At 42.6% G+C, this 21,402-nt stretch overlaps 2 protein-coding genes across 5 annotated transcripts in view; one reads left to right on the top strand and one right to left on the bottom strand.

Moving 5' to 3' along the window:
* Positions 1–16,601, bottom strand: part of AP2A1 (adaptor related protein complex 2 subunit alpha 1) — a 40,794-nt gene extending 24,193 nt beyond the window's left edge. For 2 of the 4 annotated variants that reach the window (XM_042472741.1, XM_042472743.1), the window contains exons 1-6: positions 16,439–16,601; positions 6,591–6,659; positions 3,850–3,992; positions 2,930–3,123; positions 1,729–1,858; positions 1,021–1,122 (exon numbers count right to left, since the gene is read on the bottom strand). In XM_042472741.1, the coding sequence (XP_042328675.1) occupies positions 1,021–1,122; positions 1,729–1,858; positions 2,930–3,123; positions 3,850–3,992; positions 6,591–6,659; positions 16,439–16,505 (705 nt within the window). In that variant the 5' untranslated portion in view covers positions 16,506–16,601. The remainder of the gene's footprint in view (positions 1–1,020; positions 1,123–1,728; positions 1,859–2,929; positions 3,124–3,849; positions 3,993–6,590; positions 6,660–16,438) is intronic. The other 2 variants (XM_042472740.1, XM_042472742.1) reach the window with 1 other exon arrangement.
* Positions 16,602–19,311: 2,710 nt separating this feature from the next.
* TSKS (testis specific serine kinase substrate) overlaps positions 19,312–21,402 on the top strand; it is a 29,915-nt gene continuing 27,824 nt past the window's right edge. Inside the window, exon 1 of the mRNA XM_042471325.1 lies at positions 19,312–19,357. Within this exon, the coding sequence (XP_042327259.1) occupies positions 19,338–19,357 (20 nt within the window). The 5' untranslated portion in view covers positions 19,312–19,337. The remainder of the gene's footprint in view (positions 19,358–21,402) is intronic.

Below are 21,402 nucleotides of genomic sequence, written 5' to 3'. Positions count from 1 at the left end.
GATGCATGCATCCTAAGAGGCTGGAAACTGTGCCAAAGCTACACTCCAGTCCTAAGGTGCAGCTTCTGGCCTCTTAAGATGTGTGTTATTTAAACAGCATACCTCCAAAGTGACCTGAAGCAGCTTTATTTTGGCCTGTCTGTTTGGGCCCTATGATAATTTACCAGTCATCCAAGTCAGCCCCTCATTCCTTTGCCTCATCTCTTTGCTCTCTTTCCCAGCATGTTCCTATATCCCATAACATCAATGGAACGGAGAATCCCACAACCCATCCACAGCAAATACTGTGATGTAAACTGGGGAAATAAATGTACCGTACTTTCCGGTGTATAAGATGACTGGGCGTATACGACGACCCCCAACTTTTCCAGTTAAAATATAGAGTTTGGGATATACTCACCATATAAGACTACCCCTCTTCCAACACACACCAAATAAAAATTAAAAAAAAGCATCAGATTTGATTTCAATATGGTAATTGTAATTCAAATGCTTATGATATGCAGGTACTTAGCAGGAAACCTTGTTGTATACAAAGCCTGCTTGGACAGGTCACCTCTCCCTGCTTGCCCAGTCCTCCCTGTCTCCAAGACTATCGGAGTGGTAGCTGCTTTCATACGATCGCTGCATACGGCGGGGATGCATCCGCAACCATTTTTAAGCTCCCCCCATTATATGCAGCGACTGCAGATTCTCCAGTCTGGCTCGGAAGTTTCAGCACCTGCCCTATATGATGACACCTGGCGTATAAGACAACCCCCCGAGTTTTGAGAAGATTTTCCAATGTTAAAAAGTAGTCTTATACGCCAGAAAATACAGTACTTTGCTTGCTGAATATGAATGTTTTCAATTTGGTCATAGTCTTTTTTTCTCCATTCCCTCAGAATTCTTGTTTCCCATATACACACCCTCTGTGGACTTCCACCAATCCCAAGCACTCCCATAGAAATAAAGTAAATAACATGGAAACTAATGACAAATGAAATGGCTCCTAGTTGTTCCTCAAAATACAGGACTCACCCTGCTAAGCCTGGATACAGCCAAGGAGACGCAGGTCTTGAAATCATCAGGATTCTTCTTGCAGAGGCAGGCAATGAGACTGACTGCAGCTGTGACCACCCCCTGTATTGGAAGGAGGGAGGAGAAGGAACAGAGAGAGAAAGGGATCCTCCAATGGCATCATCATTTGAATGGTGCGGCTGTAAAAATGTTCAAGATGCACCACTGTCTGATTCCCACAGGGTATATGGTGTAAGCTATCATTATGACAAGGCTGGAAATGCAAAGGGTCTAATATGTAGTATTACCACTGAGGAGCAATTGGGGAAACTTTGGTCCTCTGAATACTTTGGTCTGGAACTCCCACAATCCTTTATCATTAGCCATGGGATCTGGGGCTGATCAGACTTGTAGACCAAAACTTCTGGATGCCTGACAGCTCCCCAACGCTAGCTTTAAGAATGGGCAGAATGCATCAATGAGTCACCATAAACAGATCAACAGGAATCTGTCCTCCTTTCAGTATGGGGTTGTAGTTTATTATTTTGAATAAACTGCAAACTGGATACAAGGGGGATGAAAAGTAATGAATGTTCCCAGAGGGATATATCATGTGAAAGGAAATGTTGATTGGGTAGGATATACCTTAAGCAAGTTAGTACAGGGATGGCAGAAGCTTTCATGCACTGACTAACTGGGGAACGAGAGAAGGAACTGAGAGGGATGTACCATATGTTGATCATTCAGAAGGTGCACGACACGTGACGTCCACTCTCCCATGGGCACCAGGTCGGGTGAGGTCTTGTACAAGCGCAGCAGGCAGAGGGCAGCACTCTGTTTTACACTATCCATGGTGTCTCTGAGGCACAATTACAGATAAATGGGTGGGTCAGACAGCTGGATACCTTAATGCGGAGACTATAGCTCAGAAGCAGAATACATGTGGCCAGGGCTGGGTATAGGGAAAACATAAGTCCCCTCTTGCACATAACTTTCTCCAGCTTCACTAGCTATTGGTCTCTTTCTGGGCATAATTCAAAATACTAGTTACTAGTTATGTCCTTTAAACCACCACTCCCCACCCCCCAACATGGCTTGAGACCACATGTCTGTGAGCCTGCCTGACTTTTAATTTCTTTGGTGGAGGACTTTCTCTCTGTACCACCGTTACAGGCATATTTAGTGAAGACAGGGAAGCAAGCCTTCTCTCCAGTGGGAGGTTTGGTTGGGTTCCCGTGTGTTCTCTTTCCACTGGCAGGCAAAGATCTTTTTATTTAGGCAGGCTTTTGACTCTTATCTCACTGTGGAAGAAGGCTCTTTTAATGGAATGTGTTATTTTTATCCTTTTTACTACAATGTATTTTAAAAATTATTTTAAATTAGTTTTCAACAGATTTGTTGATTTAATGTTTTTTAAACCTATGTATACAGCTACTTTGCTTCTATTTGTTGTGAGCCATCTTGAATTCAGTACGAAGAAAAAGGCAGCATATTTATTAACTAACTAACTAACTATATGTCTTGTGTCAAGATGGTGCCAGGTTCAAGTCCTGGCATTCTAAATAAAAGTTTCAGGTAGCAGAAAAAGGAAAATACTTCTCTTTGCCAGAGACCATAGAAAGCTGCTGCTAATCGCTGTAAACAAGTAATGGGGAAGGAATGGTTCTCCAGATGTTACTGGGCTAAAACTCCCATAATCTGTGAGCATTGGCCACAATGGTTAGGGCTAAAGAAAGCTGGAGTTTAACCCCATCTGCAGCACCATACATTCCCTTTCCTTGATGTAAACACCTAAACTCAAGACATAAAGTACTGAATTTTGTATAAGGCTGCTTCCTCTGTTCCTATACACTCTTGTAAAAAAAATAAAACACACACACACACACACAACTCTCATACAGTAAGCCCTTTCTCAACAGTGCCACCTTACCCAGCCACCAGGATGCGGGGGATCTCGGAGGCAAAGGCCTCAGCCATCTCACGGCTACCTACGTTAGCGATACAATGCAGGGCCAGGCACATAAAAGTGGGGTTGCGGCTTGCCAAGTCATTCTTGATGGCATTGTTGATTAGGCGGATCAGCTCGCTGTTAGAGTTCACCAGCACTGAAATGAATAAGTAGCCCTAGAACAGCAAACAGAAAGAGACAAGCAGGCAGTGATGAGCTGAGAAACGTGGGAGAAGCATGGACATACCTCTGATGAGGCAAAGAGCATGTCGAGGTACTTCCAGTGTCACCACTTTGCACTTCAGCAGAAAAAGATCAGGCCAGACAGCGCCCTCAAGAGAGAAAAAAAACCATGTGCTGTGTTGTTCAGTGAATGAGATCTTTATTTTGTCTCACCCTCTGCTTTACAGATTTTGCAGTTTTAGCTATTCTGGCACATTTCTTTGGGAGGCAAAATGTTTCTTCTCAAAGTACCTGAGGTTTAAGTATAAAATGCATTGGGTCATTGTTCTGCAGCTGTCAGAAAGTGGAGCTCCTGTATTATTTAACAGGGAGGAGGTTTTCCATACACTCACAGATACAAATGATTCAAAATAAAAAGGCAAAAGAAAGAACCATGGAAAGGATATGGAATATAGAGATCCACGTTCTAACACCCACCCAAGCCTACTTCTAAAGCAATAGCAGATAAGATGGGTAGCAAGAACAATGTATGTCACCCAGATCTCCTGTTTACCTATTTACATATTTAGAGCTGTAGTTGTTCTTACAATAAACTCTGGGAAGTAGGTTGCTTCAGGTCCTATTGACATTTTGAACTAAGAAAAAGAGAGCCAGGGCCTGTTATTTGAAAGAAAACTGCCCCCTTCGCCCCAATAAGCCAGTATATCACATCTACTCACAATTTGTTTCTCTGTGTATTTGTTAGAGCTGAGTAGGTTGACAGCTTCCATGTGCCCAAAGTCGATGTCATGGCCCAGCAGGAATATGAAGAGCAGCTTACAGACATATTTCTTCTTGCTGTAACCGTCCAAAGCTTTATCTCCTGAGAAAGGAGAGAGTGGCAAAAGGAGGGGCCAGAAGGTCATTGTTGGGAGGACCAAGGTGATTGCAAAGCAGCTGGAAGGGAGGAAAGTCAGCAGCAAGAGCTGTCTGGCCCCAAATGCCTTCACATTTAAAATAGGGGGAGAGAGGAAGACATATGCAGAACATCTTCCAGTTTCCTCATATTCCTGTAATTTCCCTATGGACCATTTAGTCATGTAGTCCCATTCTCACCCAGGATTGTATTTTCTCTAGTTCTGGCTCTGCAGATTTCCTTACTGATGAGGACTGTGCAGGATAAGAGGCTTAGAAGCAAACCTACAGGCTAACAGATGGGTCCTGGAAATTCTGCCTAAAGGCCATCAAACCAAAGCAACTACTTCAACAGTTGGCAAGTAAAAAAAGCAACCCAGACTGAGGAAGTAAGACTTCATCCCTTTCAAGGCTTACCTAGCCAGAAGTGTAGAGAAAAATGTAGGATATCACATTTTTTGATTTCTCCTCTCACCAACCTAATAAATTGTTTTTTAAATTTTGTCATCCATCTGTATGTAAGCATTTGGCAAAGTATGGAAAACAATGCACCCAGGAGAATAGTATAAAACATATTTTTGATACAACTTACAGGTCGTTTGTAGAATGGCAAGAGAATCTCTCACTGTGACAGATATTTAGGCCAATCTAAGTATATATAATAAAATGTACCTAATTTGGAATTAAAAGGGAACCAGCCTTAGTGTTAAAAAATGCCAAACTGCTGCTCCAGTTTGGTTATATAATTAGATGTGCTTTCCCACCATTTAGACATTATGTCTTCTTGACCAGAACTGAAGAAAAGAGGCAAGAATTTATCAAACCTAGGAAGGAAGAACTAACAGGGATCAAAATAAATGCTGACTAAATAAACTACACTCAGTTATCACAGCCAGAATTGATTGAGACACTGTGTAATAGTAGAAATTTGGTCCTTTAAATGTTAACATGGCAGTTAGGAGCCACAGAGAGACCCTAACAACCATATTATGCCCAATTCTGAGAGAAGAGAAGTGTCTAGCAACATGGTAGAGTCTCTTTCTTTGAAGGTCTTTAAACAGAGGCTGGATGGCTATCTCTTGGGGGTGCTTTGATTATGAGTTCCTACATGGAAGAAAGGGATTGGACCGGACGGCCCTTGGGGTCTCTTCCAACTCTATGATTCTATGCCAGGAGCCAGGGCTGGAAGTAGATTCAGACTCTATAGATAAAAATAACATGAACCAGAATGATGTAGTGGCTTGAATGTTAGACTAGGACTCTGGAAGACCAGGGTTCAAATCCCCCACTCAGCCATGGAAAACTACTGGATGGCCTCAGAGGAAGACAAGGCGAAACCTCCTTTGAACAAATTTTGCAAAGAAAATCCCATGATAGGGTTCCCTTGCAGTTGCCATAGGTTAGAAATGACTTGAAGGCACATAACAACAGATAGGTGTAGAGGGAGTGTGTTCTTCAGAAGCCTGGAGATTTGGGCAACATATATGCTTCAGCCAAACTCACAATGATTTGCTCCAACACATATTTTGAAATAAATTAGTTGACAAAGCTTCAACCAGCATTCCAGTGTCCACATGCAGCTGTTTGTTCTGGAATAAGTCAATTCTGTCTGAAGATGCACAGCTTGCATGGATGTTTTCCACCATACTTCCTTTAAAAAAATCTCAAAACGAAACCTTGGCACAAGTTACATGACAATTTATTTCAAGTGACAAGGACTGGTCTCCCCTTCCTGCCCTGTTTAACCTTCCAACAACACAGAGAATTGTGGAAATGAGCCTGTGAATTCCTGCTGATCTCAGTTGAAGATCCAAATACAATGGTTTGGATTTTCATCTAAACTTTTTTTGTGGGGTGGGGTTTGATAGTAGAAGAAGGGGGGGGAAACTGCCCCACTCTCTCTAACTCTCTAACTTGCATCTTCCTGAACACCTTGTCAGGCTGGAAGCCTCAAATCTGCACAGATCCACAAATGTTATCTGGACCAGGAGCAAAGCAAAGAGAATTCAATACACACACACCAAAAAAAATTCCAAGTTCCACTGGATCAGACTGGCTTCAACAGTAGTGTGTACAATGCTGGCAGCAGTAAGTGCTAGGCTCTTTGAGGGGAGGAAACAGGAGCCTACTGGTCAGAGCAGAGGTCCTGGGAATCAGACCTTTTCAAAGGTGCTTCAGATTCCCAGCTGGAACAATCCAGCTGTTTAGTGTTTCCATCCTGAGGATAGGGGTCATCCTTCATCTGTTGTCAGCGAAGACCTTACTGTCCCTTTTTACAGAGCACCGCAGACAGAGGATTAGAAAAAGTGAATGGCAGAACGTGAACAAACCTGGACAGTGACTACAGATAAGCATAGCCATGAGATGGGTGGGGAGGAGGAGAGAAAAAGAAAAATGAGAAGCAGTGAGTAAGCTGGGCTGAGTCATGGAACTGCTTTAGGGAGCTAAAGTATGAAACAGCTAAAGTATGCTTCCTGCATGGTCAGTGTCTCTGTATGTGTGTATGCGATAGAGAGACAGTTACAGAGACAGTCAGACAGAGACAAAAGCACACAAGAAAACTTACCCTTGAATTTGGACCGGATATTGGCCAATTCCTTGTTGATTCTCTTTATTTCAGCCTCTTTGCTCTTACCTGAAATCAAAGATAGACATTCAAATAAGGAAGATACCAGCTTTCTCTTTTGAGCACATATTCAACCCACTTAGATGTGCTTGGTATTGAATACCTACTTACTATATCAAGAAACAAATCAAGGAAATCTGGCAACTGGAAGAAGGATGGGAAATTTCATCCAATCCAGAGGACAAGTCCCATCTCCAAGACCAACCAGAGGCTGCACTAGCCCCCATAATGCAGAAATAAGTATGTGGAAGGAAGCAAAAAACAAATGTAGTGGGAAGCTCACTTCTGGTTTGATGGGGTGGCTTGGAAAACTTGGGAGGAGATTGTTGTACAATTGCTGCTCCTGGAGGCTTCCCAAAGTGGGATATAATCTTTTTGTGTATGTGTGGAAAACAACATTTTAGCATGGAAGGCAATGGGGAATAAGTCTGAGAGCAACACAGAGGCTGTAAAAATAGCCCTTTGACCACATGCAGGTCCTAGAACATGCACTGGCCACTGCAGGGTTGAAAACACACACCAATAAATTGATGTAACCCCTGACATTAGGGATGGGAAAAGCTCTTCGCTTTGGTTTCCTCTATATCCAAAAATTTTAAACCTCTTGCCATCCTGATTATCAGGTCTGTGAACTCTTGTTACTTCAAAAACAAACTAAAATAAGTTTCCCCTCATCTGCATCAGCTGAATCCCATAGATACAGCTAATCCCAGCATGATTCCTGTTCAGCATATCATTTTTGAAGATAATAAATTGCTGGAAAAGAGAGCAAAGAATTGTGGCAAATCTAATTCAGCATCTCAAATGTGGCTGAATACAGAACAATTCAAACTCAGGCTTTTAAGAGTTAAGCTCTTAGCCTTGGTCCCAGAAGAACAAATCCATTAGTGTGGGTTTATCATATTTTCATATTTTTTCAGTCTCATGTTCTTTCCGACCTATGAAGAAATCTGCAAATCTGGATAAGTCTTCTCCAAGCAAAGTGCAACAAAAAGTCTTGCCCAGCCATATACCATACACAAAGATGCTTTGTGAACAAAACATGATGAAAAATAAAACAAGGAATTTTTAAAGAAGCATCTATAACCTTTCTCTACCTCTCCCAGACTCCCCATCCCAACACTGCTTTGGCAGAACACAAAAAAGTTACTGTTATGACTGCAACTCCCAGAATCCTCAATGCAACATAATCATTGGCCATATTTAGAAGATTCCAGGAGCAGAATTTCCAAAAATTAACACTTCCAGAATTCTGTACAAATCTTGTATAATAACACTGAACATAAGATCTACACTCAGAGCTCCCAACTTAAAAAAAAGAACAATTTAAAAACAAAAATGGGCCTCTGTTTCCAACCTGAATAGCAATGCTGGGCAAAGAAAAATTTATCCCCCACTTCTGTTTTCACAATATAAATCTCCTTTGCCATCCAGCAAAACCACACTCTGTCTGTCCAGCTCAGAGATGTGAAGGAACATAGATAGGTAACCTACTACATGGGGAAAGGATTAAGACCCCTACACTGCACTAAGACAAGTGCTGCTCTTCACTGAAAATCAAATTGGGAGAGGATCCAATCATGAATCTTACATTTGGCCCTTACCTAAAGGTAAAAAGGTCCACATACATCACCTCTAAAGAAGACAAAGGGTAATGTACTCCTTCCCCTATGGCTACAGGGACTAATTCATCCCATATCAGAATTGCAAAAGAGAAGGCAAACAGAACTATAGACTATATCAACTTGAGATGGCCCCTGATAAAAGTAATGATGAACTATAAATAGTGTCGTCTGCAGAGAAGAGAATTCTGCATCTTATTCACAAAATGGCATAAATTGTTACTATAGTAGTTCTGAGTAGACCTAATGAATCAATAGAATTTATCAATGTTTTGACTCACCATTTAACAACTAATTCAATGGGTCTATTCTGTTTGGGGCTAACCAACAGGATTCAGACTAATGTCCACTTTAAATGACAAGAACCAAGGTGAAATTTGACCCAACAGATAGAAGACAACGCACAAACAATTTAGTTATGAAAAAAATATCAGGAGGAAGTACACCCAGATCCTTTATATACGCAACTGCTTACTGTGTGGGTTTGCCTATGGGGTACAATGACTGGGATCTTAGGGGATTGAGAAGCAAGGAGAAAGACTATTTATATAAAGTTTCTTTGCCAACGTGTGGGATGCAATATGCTTAAGAGTAGAAACAGCCATATACTGGAAGGAAAATGGGAGACAGAAACTTTGTGTAATTCAGTCTGCAAAACTGTCTGAGGTCATGTCTGCACATTATTTTAGGACAGGGCTGAAGAATTTGTGGTCCTCCAGATGATAAGTCCTATCATTCCTGGCCATTGGCCATACTAGTTGCCACTGACAAAAGCTGGATTCCAGAGCTCCTGAAGCTTCTGAAGGGCTAGAGATTGCCAATGCCTACTTTAGAGAGGGAAAAAAAGATGGCATAATGAAGCAGGATGTAAATAAGAAGCATGCTCCTGCATGCAACCCATTTCATATTTATTTATTTATTATATTTATTTATAACCTGACTTTTCCCCAGTCTGGGACACAAGGCATCTTACAAAGCTTAAATCAGATACAGCTAAAAAATTCACATCATACAAATGTTAAAAATAGATCTGAGCCATCAATATAATTAAAAGCAGTTAAAAGCCTGATCATTAAAAAGAAAACAAATAAACAGTACAGCACATTCTGAAAGTCTCTTTCCTCTGAACAATCCACTCTCAAAGGTCTGCCAAAACAAAAATGTCTTCATATGCCTACAAAACGATAGCAAGGAGAGCACTAGTCTAACCTCTCTAGGAAGTGTGTATAGGAAGCAGCCACCAAGAAGACCCTCTCCTCTGTGAAGTCAAAGGCTTTCATGGCTGGCAACCATAATTTATTGTGGATTTTTCGGGCTATGTAGCCATGTTCTAGAAGAGTTTATTCCTGACGTTTCACCTGCATCTGTGGCTGGCATCTTCAGAGAAACGTCAGGAATAAACTCTTTTAGAATATGGCCACATAGCCCGAAAAACCCACAATAAATACCCTCTCCGCTGTTTCCACCAGACATACACACAACAATTGTGGGACAGAGAGAAAGGGTATCCTAAAAGATCTCAAAATACAGTCAGGCTCATATAGGAGAATATGCTCCTTCAAATAACCTGGGTCTGAGCCATATAAGTCTTTACAAGTCTTCTATCTGATGCTGAATTGTGCCTGGAAACAGACCGACAGCCAATGATGTTGCAACAAGGGAGTTATGCATTCCCTGCAGCCATCCCAATTTAACAATCTAGCTGCAGTTTTTTGGAAGAGGTGAAATTTCCGAACAATCTTCAAAGACAGTCCCAGACAGATCACAATACAGTAATTCAAACAGGTTGTAACTAAGGCACATGCCACCAGTGTCTCTACAAGTGGACACAATTGGCACACAAGTCTTAACTGTGCAAACACACCCCGCAAAAACCTGAGGTTCCAGACTTAGGGTTGAATCCAGTACACCCAAGCTGTGAATCTGGGGAAGTGTAATGCCATCCAGCAGAGGCTGAATCCCTAGTGCCTAGTCCCTGTTTTGCCTGTCATCTGACAAAAGTGGGTAAAGGGAGAGATTCTCATGAATTCTGAACTCAAGATTGTGGTTTACGAATCCATACAAGTCAGGATTGTTGGTTTACAAATTGCATCTAGTCTGGGGGCATCAAACTATAATTCCAGTTTCAGACATTATGAAGTGTTATCCCCTGCCAGGTTGCTCTATCTGCTACCATGAAAGGCAGGAGATGAACAGGCTTCAAGTATTCTACTCATTCACACCCTGGTTTGTTAAAGTAAAATGCCAACCTTGCTGGATGCAAAGGGGCTGGATGTCTTCATTCAGTCTGTTGGGTGGAGGCAATTATTTATATCAAATTGCTGAAAGTGTTCTTTTTTGAGAGGCATCGATGTTCACTGACACTCCTCCTCTGTATGTTTAAACTATAAGAGGAGACTGGTCTGAAATATATTCTCCCACTCTTTCACCTGTCACAAACAGAAGGCTACAAATACAACATACATACTGTACTGTGTGTGTTGAGACTGAAGCAGAAAAATATACTTCTTAAAGGGGAAAAATGCTTTTTCAAAAGTGAGTTAAAATATTACTTTCACAGAATTACATGGACTGATCCTTCTTTTTGTTCCAACAGTACCTGTTAAGATTACTTCGGAATCACTGTCAAATACTGTTATATTTCACAAGGCTTGGGCAGCAAGAACAGTTTTTTGAAACAACTCCCATCATTCCCAACCTCTAGCCAAGCTTGCTAAACTATGATGGGAGCTGAGAGTTATGGGAACTGGAAGACCGGCTGGACCCCCAATAGTGGCAGGTTAGGTATATGAGAGAATCTGTTAAAATGAAAGATTTATAGGCAGAAGGCCTGTGCAATATGTTTATTTACTGTATTCCACAAGACAGTCACTTCCAGGGATCTTCCATCCAGGCACTAGTCTTGCCCATGTCTCCTTAGCCACAACCCTTCTACAGGATCTGAAATATCCAAGCCAAAAACTGGACAAGATAAAAGTCCATGATGAAATTCAATAGTCCACAGGTCTTCAGCCAGTAAGCCCCATGCATTAACACTGGAACAGATTCCTACATCTCTCTATAAAGTAGCACCAAGACTTAGTCTTCTCTCTGGCTCAGGCTCTGCAATGCCCACACATTCCCCAAAGCTTACTTAGCCGCTTTCAACTTCATTTACTGGTGCTAGAGAGACAAACCAGCCTGAACTGTTGTTCCTTTGAAATTCCTTTAGAATTTTCTCCACACTTACAACCGCCAACACACACGGCTGTCTTTTCAGAGAAACAGAGATCTGTGACTCAAGCATCTTACATGCAACATCCCATCTCAAAATATTAACCATTAGGTCTTAGTAAACACTTTTCGAACACCTTGCAAACATATCTACCTCATACCTAGTAGCACACTGAGAATGCAAAGGGGCTGGATATCTTCATTCAGTTATTTGACATCCCCTCATTTGTATTTTGTGCCTGTTTCGCAGCTGGAAAAGGAGGGTGGACAGGTAATTTTTACAAAGAGGGATCTGAACTTTTCCAGGACAGGAATGGCCAACTGCCAAGGTGGACAGAATTTTTTGCACCTTTAACAGTTGTACTCACAAGGAGGTTTTGGCAGCAGCTGCAGCTTTTGTTAGTCTTGAATGACAAGCTGCAACTAACAGAATGTCCTCTTACATTAAAAGTGGCCATCATAGAGCACCACAATTTTAAAGGCATGTACTACTCCCACTCCAGAAAGAAAGCTTGTTTTTCACTGTTCCGCTCTTTTCCCTCTGGAACAAAACTGTCAGAACATTAGAACCTCTACGAGATCAGACATGATAGGTAAATATCAGTATAAAGCCGCTTCAGAAACAAACCCTGAGTTGAGCCCTGAGCTGGGATTTGATCTTGCAGTTCTAAACCAGAAGAGGACAGATTGAATATCTGGATCAACAGGTAGATCTCATTGTTTTGCAGTAGACTGACCAAGACTCTTGACTCCTTGTTGTGAAGAGACAGAGAGAGAGAAAATACTCTTGCATCCCCTCTACTGTTGAAGCCTGTGCTATCAAGAAGTGAATACTTGTGTGGAAGGTCTGAAGCCAGTTCTGCTACTGTACTGGAAACAAATTTCTGGCTACAGAATTCTTTTTAATTCTAAGTTTAGGTCTTTTGCTCCAGCATTCATTTGGTGGTTCTTGGGATCCCAAGAGATACTGGAGTAGATACTGCAAGCCTGTTGTTTGCCTATGTTTAGAATCTGAAAAACATATGAATTGGTTTATTCCATTTCTGCTATGTGTTCAGTCAGCCCAGTATTAAGACTGGCAGCGGGTCTCCAGGTTCTTAGGTAGGGAGACATTTTGCCATCCCCTTCCAACTCAACCAAAGATGCTAGGGCCTGGACCTGGGAAATTCTGCATACAAAGTGTGTGTTCTACCACTGAGCTATAAGTTCCCCTCATAATATTTCCAGAGATGTCAAGGCCAGCAACAGCAGTCAAATGCAGCTCCAAGATAGCAACCTCAATATTGAAGCCTCAGTCTTCAAACAGAACTGCAAGAAAAGAGCTTATATGCTCTCCACTGATCTTGCAATGATTCACACAGTCTTTAGCTACGTCAAATTCACCACACAACAATCTTTCCCTAAAATTCCTATGGAGTGAAGTTATCTTAAGAATGCTCCAACCTATGATGTAATTACAGCTTCCCATAGACTCAGCCAATTCATTTTTGGGGATGTTTTCTAGGATAGCTTGTGCTTTCTCATTCAGACTTATTCACAGACTCCCCCAGGGGTCTTTGGGTGGTGAGGAACAGAGAGGAATCAACTATAGGAGGATGAAAGTCTAAAAATGGTTGTGTGAAATTAGCCCTGAAGGTTGCCATCCATGGAGAGTAACACACTGGCAAGCACCCCAATGGCTTCATGTACAATCCTTGCAAAACTGATGTTGCACAATTCTCTTGTTAATGTATGCACCAAAGAGAGGAAGGGTGGGGGGCAGAGAGAGACCGGGATTCTTGAGAAGGAAGTAGGGAAAGTGAACGGAAACAGACACTTCTGGCCACACTGGAACAGCCCCATAAAAGTCTAGAAAGAAAGACTTGGTGCCGAATGCAGATCTCCTGGATTTTAAATGTAACAACATCCTCATCCCCTCAACCACTACTAGCATCTTTTCTATTACTGGAGAAGCAAGCAGAAAAATGACGAGGTTCCTATTTATACTTACTATTCAGCCCAGGAACTGCCAGCCTCTTTTAAGTACCACATAATGCTGAGGGCTATGAATATGTATTTCTTATCAGCCTCATGCATTTGACCTCATGGCCAGCACTTTCTACACTAGGCTCTAGCTGATATGCATGGGGAACAAATAATTTGACTCACGCCAGGCAGGAGCCTATCTCTTATTTATTTTGTCTTCCCAAAGCAGAACTCAGTCCCCCCTCCCTTTTTGTACACAGGATGTAAATAGCTGTTTCTCACTTTGCTGTCAACAGCATCCCTTGACAGTTTCTGAAGATTATTTTTAACCCTCTACACCCCTCTAACTCCAACAAAAAATGCTTTCCAACACTACATCTGCACTGCAGAAATAATCCAGTTTGACACTACTTTGGCTCAATGCAATGGAATCCTGGGATTTGTAGTTTATTGTGACCCCAGAGCTCTGACAGAGAAGGCTAAATGTCTCCCAAAATCACAATTCCCATGAGCCATAGAAGTTAAAAGTGGTGTCAAACTGGATTATCCCTGCAATGCGGATGTAGCCCAAGAAGAGTAATTCATACAGGGCCTCAAACTGCCCTAAGAAGTGTGGCCATCCATCCATCTGGTCTTGTTCAGGCCAGGATTGTGCATGATTCACCCACAATGCCCTTGTTCTTGGGACATGGGAAAGAAGGAGGGTACTGAATCCCACAACTGAACAAACCAGGATGCAAGGGACTCAGGTTTTTTGGGTCAAATTTTTTGACTAAAATTTCTAGACTTATACATGAGTATATATAGTACATATAAGAATATATTCTTATTCTTTGATTTCATCCCATTTTTATATCTTTCATTTTCCTGGAGCAGCTGGGATGTGCGCATGGAGCCTTAAATGCTCCTTAGAGCACAGGTTGGGACCCCTGTCCTAAAGATGTACAACTGAGCACGAAAGTTAGAATTGCCCAAGCCATTGTATTCCCCTTCAGTATGTATGGATGCGAGAGCTGAGCAATGAAGAAAGCGGATAAGAAGAAAACCAGCTCATTTGAGATGTGGCGCTGGAGAAGAGTGCTGAGAACACCTTAGATGCCCAAAAAGACAAACAAATGGGTTCTTGAACAGATTAAGCCTGAAATCTCCCTCTGCTGTCTTCCATCTCTTTCCCTTCTGGTTCCTTCATGTGCCCTTTCTCCTGCCCTCCTTTTACAACTTTTTTGCTTTTTATTCCACTCAAACTTTTTATTCCTGTAGAAATTAGAAGTCTTTTGAAGGCCAGGCAAAAGACCCCGAGGCTTTCCAAACGTAACACCTCAGACAGCATCTCCCCTGGTATCCCCAATATCCTCCAGCACCCATTCCCTAGCCAACTTCTACTTCCCTCCACCATTCGTAGAATTCTTGCCTTTTCCAGTGAATCATGATGTGGCCAAAAGACGACAACCTCAAAGTGATCATCTTGGCTTCCAGGGAGATTTCAGACTTAATCTTTTCAAGAACTATCCCCTGGTGAAAACCAAGACTGAAATCTGTCCTGGAAGCCCTGACCCTCCTCTGCTCTCTCAGCCATTCAGGCTTTATGAGCACAAACAGTTACGTCTGCTGGAATCTTGTACATTCTTTAGCACTGTTTTCCTTGCTCCATCCTTTAGTTCCTTTGTTACATGCCCCTAAGTTTTACCTTCGACTTATCCATGGGTCATAGCAAAATCCATAATTTTGGCCCTAAAACCAATCCTCAACTTATACATGAGATAGACTTATAGTCGAGTATATGCTAAACCCTATTAACTTGTAAGACATATGGTAGGCCTCTTAGGGGCTCTGCCAAAGAAATAAGGGCTCCATTAGACAAAAAAGGTTGGGAACCCCTGCTTTATGATCTTGTCTAGTTCTTCCACAGCTGCCCTTCCTATCATTAGTCTTCTCATCTCTTTAATTGCAGTCTCCATTCTGATCCATGTCTGAACCATCTCTAGCATTCAAGGAGTGTGTCTGTTGTGTGCTTCCAAGTCCTTTCCAACTTAAGGCCACCCAAAGGCAAACCTGTCATGGGCTTTTCCTGGCAAGATTTGTTCAGAGAGAGAGAGAAGTAGCCACCTCATTTCCCAAACCCAGCTTCCACTTGGCACCCAACCAGGTGCCCTTCTCTTTGGAGGGCGGCTCCAGTGGCAGGACCAGTGTAGCGTAATGGTTTGGGTGTCAGACTCTGCAGACCAGGGTTCGAATCCTGGCTCAGCCATGGAAATTCATTGGGTGAGCTTGGGCCAAGTCGCACCTTCTCAGCCTCGGAGGACGGCCATGGCAAACCCCCTCTGAAGAAACCTTGCAAGAAAACCACTTTCACCTTCCATAAGCTGGAAACAACCAGAAGGCACACAACATACACAATAACAACAACAATAATAGTCCAGTTATCAGTGTGTTTCTGGGATATGAATCAGTACCCGGTTCTTTAGGCTATATTTCGGAGGAAAGAGATGGCAAAGCCACTTCTGAGTATTCTTTGCTTAAGGAGGCCATATGAAACCCATGTTAGGGCTTTAAAGGGTATGGTCAGGGAGTACCAAGCGCTGTAGGTACAATCCAAAGGCACACAACAACAACAACAACAACAACAACAGGGGGAATAGGTTGGTTGTCATTGCCATGAAACCCCTGGGTAGCCTTGGTCCAAGTCACACTCTCTCAGCCTCAGAGGAGTACCATAGCAAGAGGAAACGTGCCATGATGGGACTCTGGCTGCATCCACATTGGAGAGAGAACCCGGTTTGGCGCCGCTTTGACTCTCTTCTGGCTCAAGGCTATGGAATTCTGGGAGTTGGAATCTGTTGTGGGGCCATAGCCATGAGCCAGACCACTTAAAGCGGTACCAAACCGGGTTATCTCTCCAGTGTAGATGCAGCCATGGATCCCGTTTTCCTTCCCAGCCGCCCCTCCCTCCTTCCCTTCTCTTCCCTTCCAGGCCCCTCCGTGGCTCACAGTTTCGGATGTCGGAGATGAACACGGCCAGCCCCCGCATCCCATCTCCCTTGGAAACGGCCGGCATGGTGGCGGTGGCGGATCGGGATTCCCCCCCTTCCCCGGCGATGTGCTCCGTTCCGTTCCGCGCCCCCCCTCCCAAAACCTGGCCCTGCTCAAGCCACCGAACCCGACCCGGAGCCACCCGATTGGCTTCCCTTCGCCTCCCTCACAAACCTGATTGGTTGGAGAGGCCACCTGTCAAGCGCATCCCGGTTCCTATTGGCCACGTTCTTACGCGAGTGGTAATAGTCCCGCCTCTTCTTCTCTTCCATTGGGTCCTATTGATGTCAACTAAGCCCTCTGCGTTTTCTATTGGATAAATTTACGACGTGTCCCACCTCTATTCCTCTTCCTCCCTCCCTTTTAGCAAAGCGCTCTCTCTCATTGGTTCTTAGGGAATGTCATTCAAAGGAAAACCCCGCCCTCTCTGCCTCCGGCTTCTTGCGAAATCAGCAAGCTTAGTTCCCGCCCTAGCGACGAAGAGTCAACACTCCTTCTGGTTCTCTAATTGGACGACGAGCTTCTTGTCAGTCATGCTTCTTTTCTCTTTTGATTGGTCGAACGAAGTGACAGTGGAACGGCGGCAAAAGGAACGTTTGGGGAGAGGAGGCTTGGAGACTGGGCTGCGTTTCCGGAGGGGCGTGGCTTGTTGCGTCACTGAGTTTGGACCAATAGGCGTCGAGAGAACAAAAAATTGGGAAAGTCGTGGGTTCGAATCCTCCACTTTTGTGGGTTCGAATCCTCCAATGTTTCTCGAGTATGGAGTCCTTTATTAAGAGAAAAATTAGTAGGGTTCAAACAGGATTTAACTGTTATATGGAATATTGGGGATTGTAGTTTTGTCACAGAGAGAGAGAGCTCTGGTGACAGAAAGAAACTACAGTTCCCAGAATTCCACAGCACTGAGCCATGGCACAGTTAAAATTGGTGTGAAATCAGATTATTTCTGCAGTGGTCAATTTCACAACAAGGACAACATCACACTACACTGTTGTGCTATTGGCTGCCTCCTATTGCATTCTGGGATTTGTAGTTTAGGGATTTAGCCTTCTCAGTCAGAGAGCGCTTAGGCTTCAATAAACTACAAACCCCAGAATTCCACAGGAGGCAGCCATAGCAGTTAAAGTGGAATACTGTAATAGCGCCATAACAGTGTAGTGTAATATTGTCCTTAGTGTGTTGTTGTTGTGTTCCTTCAAGTTGTTTCCATTCAGGGCGACCGTCATGGGATTTTCTTGTCAAATTTCTTCTCCAGAGGAGGTTTGCCATTGCCATCCTCTGAGGCTGAGAGAGTGTGACTTCCCCAATGTCACCCAGTGGGTTTACATACCTGAGCTAGGATTCGTACTCTGGTCTCCAGAGTCATAGTCCAATGCTCGAACCAATACTGTATACCATACTGACTGACATGGCACTTTAGTCTACTAGGAGGAAAATCAGAAGACTAGGAGCTGAAAGGGTGGCCATGAAGAAATTAGATCATGTGAAGTGTGAAGACATTATGAAGTTTGTCACATGAAGGAGATTGGGAGTTTATCCCATGAATATCCCGGGAAAATCGCATAATTACGCGAAACGATTTCAGACGACATCAAACAAAACCCACCATTAAAGCGGTCACAAAGAAGCATTAGCGCACATCTTTTTTACTTTCAGGATTTCAGCCACAATGCATTTTTATATCACTTCTGCGTGTGATAATCACTCGTGCAATTACCGTTTGGCTTCATTTGGGGGATGCTTTAAATGCACTTTAATCTCTCTTTAATGGTGAAATTAGTCCCAGTGTGATAAACTTCTTTGATAGATTACCACACTACACTCTTATAGCATTGCTATTCCACTTTAACTGCTATTTTTGGCTGCCTCCTGTTGCATTCTGGGATTTGTAGTTTACAGAGGGGGCATTTAGAATTCTCAGAGAGCTCTTAGGCCTTAGTGAACTACAAAACCCAGAATGCAACAGGAGGCAGCCAAAGCAGTTAAAGTGGCATAGTAGCGTTATATGAGAGTAATCTAGAACGTTGTTAAAGCTGGATAGTGAAGAAAGCTGATAGGAAGAGAATCCACTCGTTTGAGATGAATAATGTGGACTGCTAAAAAGACAAATAAATGGGTCCTGGAGCAAATAAGGCCTAAACTCTCCCTACAAGCAAAGATGACTAAAGGTCCAAAACACACTGCAGAAATAATCCAGTTTGGGACTGCTGTGACTGTACAGGCTCAGTGCTATGGAATCCTGGGAAATGTAGTTTATTGTGGCACCAGAGCTCTCTGACAGAGAAGGCTAAATATCTAACAAAACTATAGTTCCTGGAATTCCCTAGCTTTGGAGTTTATCAGACAAGGGAAATTGGAAGTACTGTACTGTATAATCCAATGGCAATCCGAACACAATCATGGGGTTTCACGTTATTGCGTGATAGACTACCACATACAATTTTGGGCAATGGGAAGTCAGTCTGAATGCATTCATGGGGTTTTGCATTATTGTGTGAGAGGTGATCACACGCAATTTCGGGCAATGGCAAGCTATTTTCGAGCAATGGGAAGTCAATTTGCATTCATCTAAATACGCTGAACTAGCGAATTCACATGAATGCGTTCTGGCCCCACTTTCTTTTCATTCAAAATTAAGAGAAATCCCTCCCGTGTGATAAACTCCATTGAGCCAGGGTACTTAAAGCGGTCTCAAACTGGATTATTTCTGTATTGTGTTTTGGACCTAGGTATCAACACTCTATATGCCATTCTGTGTATTGAAGTTGGACAGATTGCCAGCTGACTGTGCGCTCCAACAACTTGCAACAGTTCTGGTCCTTGCGGCTGATGTGCGTGACCCATAAGCCATCCATGTATGCCTTGTTACTTTAACAGGTGAGTCAATCCCTTTCCCTATAAAGATACTTAGCAGTAGACTCCCTGACTAGGCTGTTGCTGCCGCACTAGTTCGAAACACAAAGGAGTTGACTGCATCGTAAGGAGGTTTTTACGTGACAGATTGTGCGGGAAGTATTTAAATGGGAAAACATGTATATGTTGGCTTTTAGTTTGCTTAGCAAGCAAGCTTTTGATCTTCACACGCTTGCTTTGTCAAGCATGGAGAGGGGAAATGGTGTTTTCTGTCAAAGCTGTTATGTTTACATGGGGAATCTGTTGCTCTTTAAGTAAATTAATAGTGCAAATCTACAACGGTCTGTGCAAAACAAATCTTACTGAATTTAATCAGGGTTCCTAACAGGTGTGTAGATATAACATTGCAGCCTAAATTAAGATTTCAGTGACACAGCCATGACTCTTCCAGTCGGTTGTCGTAAGATCAAGACTTTTAAAAAAATAAAAGTGAGTTAGCCAGCAGTATGCTTCTGGTTTTGTCCTGTCAAAACAATTAAAATTTAGTGGGTTGTGTGCCTTCAAATAGTTTCTGACTTACGGTGACCCTAAAACCAATCTATCATAGGGTTTTATTAGCAAGATTTGTTGAAAGGAGGTTTGCCATTGCTTTCCCCTGAGAGAGTGTGACTTACTCAAGGCACCCCTGTGGATTTCATGGCCAAGCAGAAACCGAACCTTGATCTCCAGAGTCAAACACTCAAACCACTAACTACCCTGGCTCTCTACAGCCCCTTAAAACCCCAAACTGCCCCTCCAGCTGTGAAAACACATTTCCCCCCCAGTAACTTTTTGTGGCACAAAGAAGAGCAGGTGCTATAAAGGTCTTCAGATCACAAAGCTAGAAGGGGGCACCTTTTCCCACCTCTGCATTCAAAGATATCTCCAAACGAAGATGCGGACTGTCCACTTGTGCTACTGTCCGTCCGGTTGCTTTTTAAGATATATGCAATAATATATGCTGGATTAAACAAAAGGGTCATTTGATCCAGCACTGGAAGTATTTGCAGTTTAACCATGGTCTAATGCAGTACCGTCACCTTCCTCCTTTGGTCCAACTGCAAGGTGGAGATCAGAACTTTCTGCTTGCTGTTAAGATTAGCTGGTTCAGCGCTGCATCTTTTCTCTAAATTGTGGTTAAGAGAGCTCCTTAAACAATCAAGCTTATCCACATTTTCTTGGTGTTGGCAAGCCATAGTTAGTTTTTAAACATGGAAATGGAAGCTTTCCAACTACTTCTTGGTGGCTGCACTGAGAAAATGAGTTTAATTAATTAATTAATTAATTTCATTTTTATACCGCCATTCTCCCAGAAAGGGGCCCAAGGCAACTCACAAAATAAGAACACTTTAAACACTTTACTACAGAAATTTAAAAACAATTAAAATTAAAAAAATATATGGAACGCATCACAAATTTGTGTGTCTGTAGCTGATGGGCTGGAAAACCTGCAGCTTAAAATCTGCATCACATAAAAGTTTAATTTCCATCAGCAGTGGTACTTCCAGGTCTTCTTTTCCGAGACATGTGTCTACATTTCAGCCTTCTTTCCAGGAGGAATTCCAAAACGTCCTCCATTTTGGGCACAATGAAGAAGCATAAATCTTTTTAGCTTTTCTTTGGTCATGCCCTAGATTTTTCTGGAATGTCCTCCATTTTGCAGTGCCCCTACTTATACCTTGTCCTCTTTTGCAGTTAGCATATCTGGTCACCCTGGTCACTCTGATCTTGAACCTTGAGAAGAGAATATCAAAATCATGTATAGAAAGCCTGAGGATTGTTTGCATAATGTTTGTGTATAATGTCAAGTATATCTTATTATTGGTAATTCTCAGACAGTCGGTCCCTTTTTTCCAGTCTTGTTGATATTTTTCAGATTGTTCGTTTCGTGTTTTTTTAAATCCGTTGGTCCATTTCTATTACTTCCAACCATTTTCCCAACCAATCTTCCCCATTTCCTCTCTTCTGACCGCATGGAATGTTGGTGGCAAAAAAACAAGATGGAGGAGTGTGGGTCATGTGATCCTAAG

The sequence above is a fragment of the Sceloporus undulatus genome, chromosome 6 (assembly GCF_019175285.1).
Source record: "Sceloporus undulatus isolate JIND9_A2432 ecotype Alabama chromosome 6, SceUnd_v1.1, whole genome shotgun sequence".
NCBI classification, from domain to species: domain Eukaryota; kingdom Metazoa; phylum Chordata; class Lepidosauria; order Squamata; family Phrynosomatidae; genus Sceloporus; species Sceloporus undulatus.
This window is presented reverse-complemented; position numbering and strand designations above follow the sequence as displayed.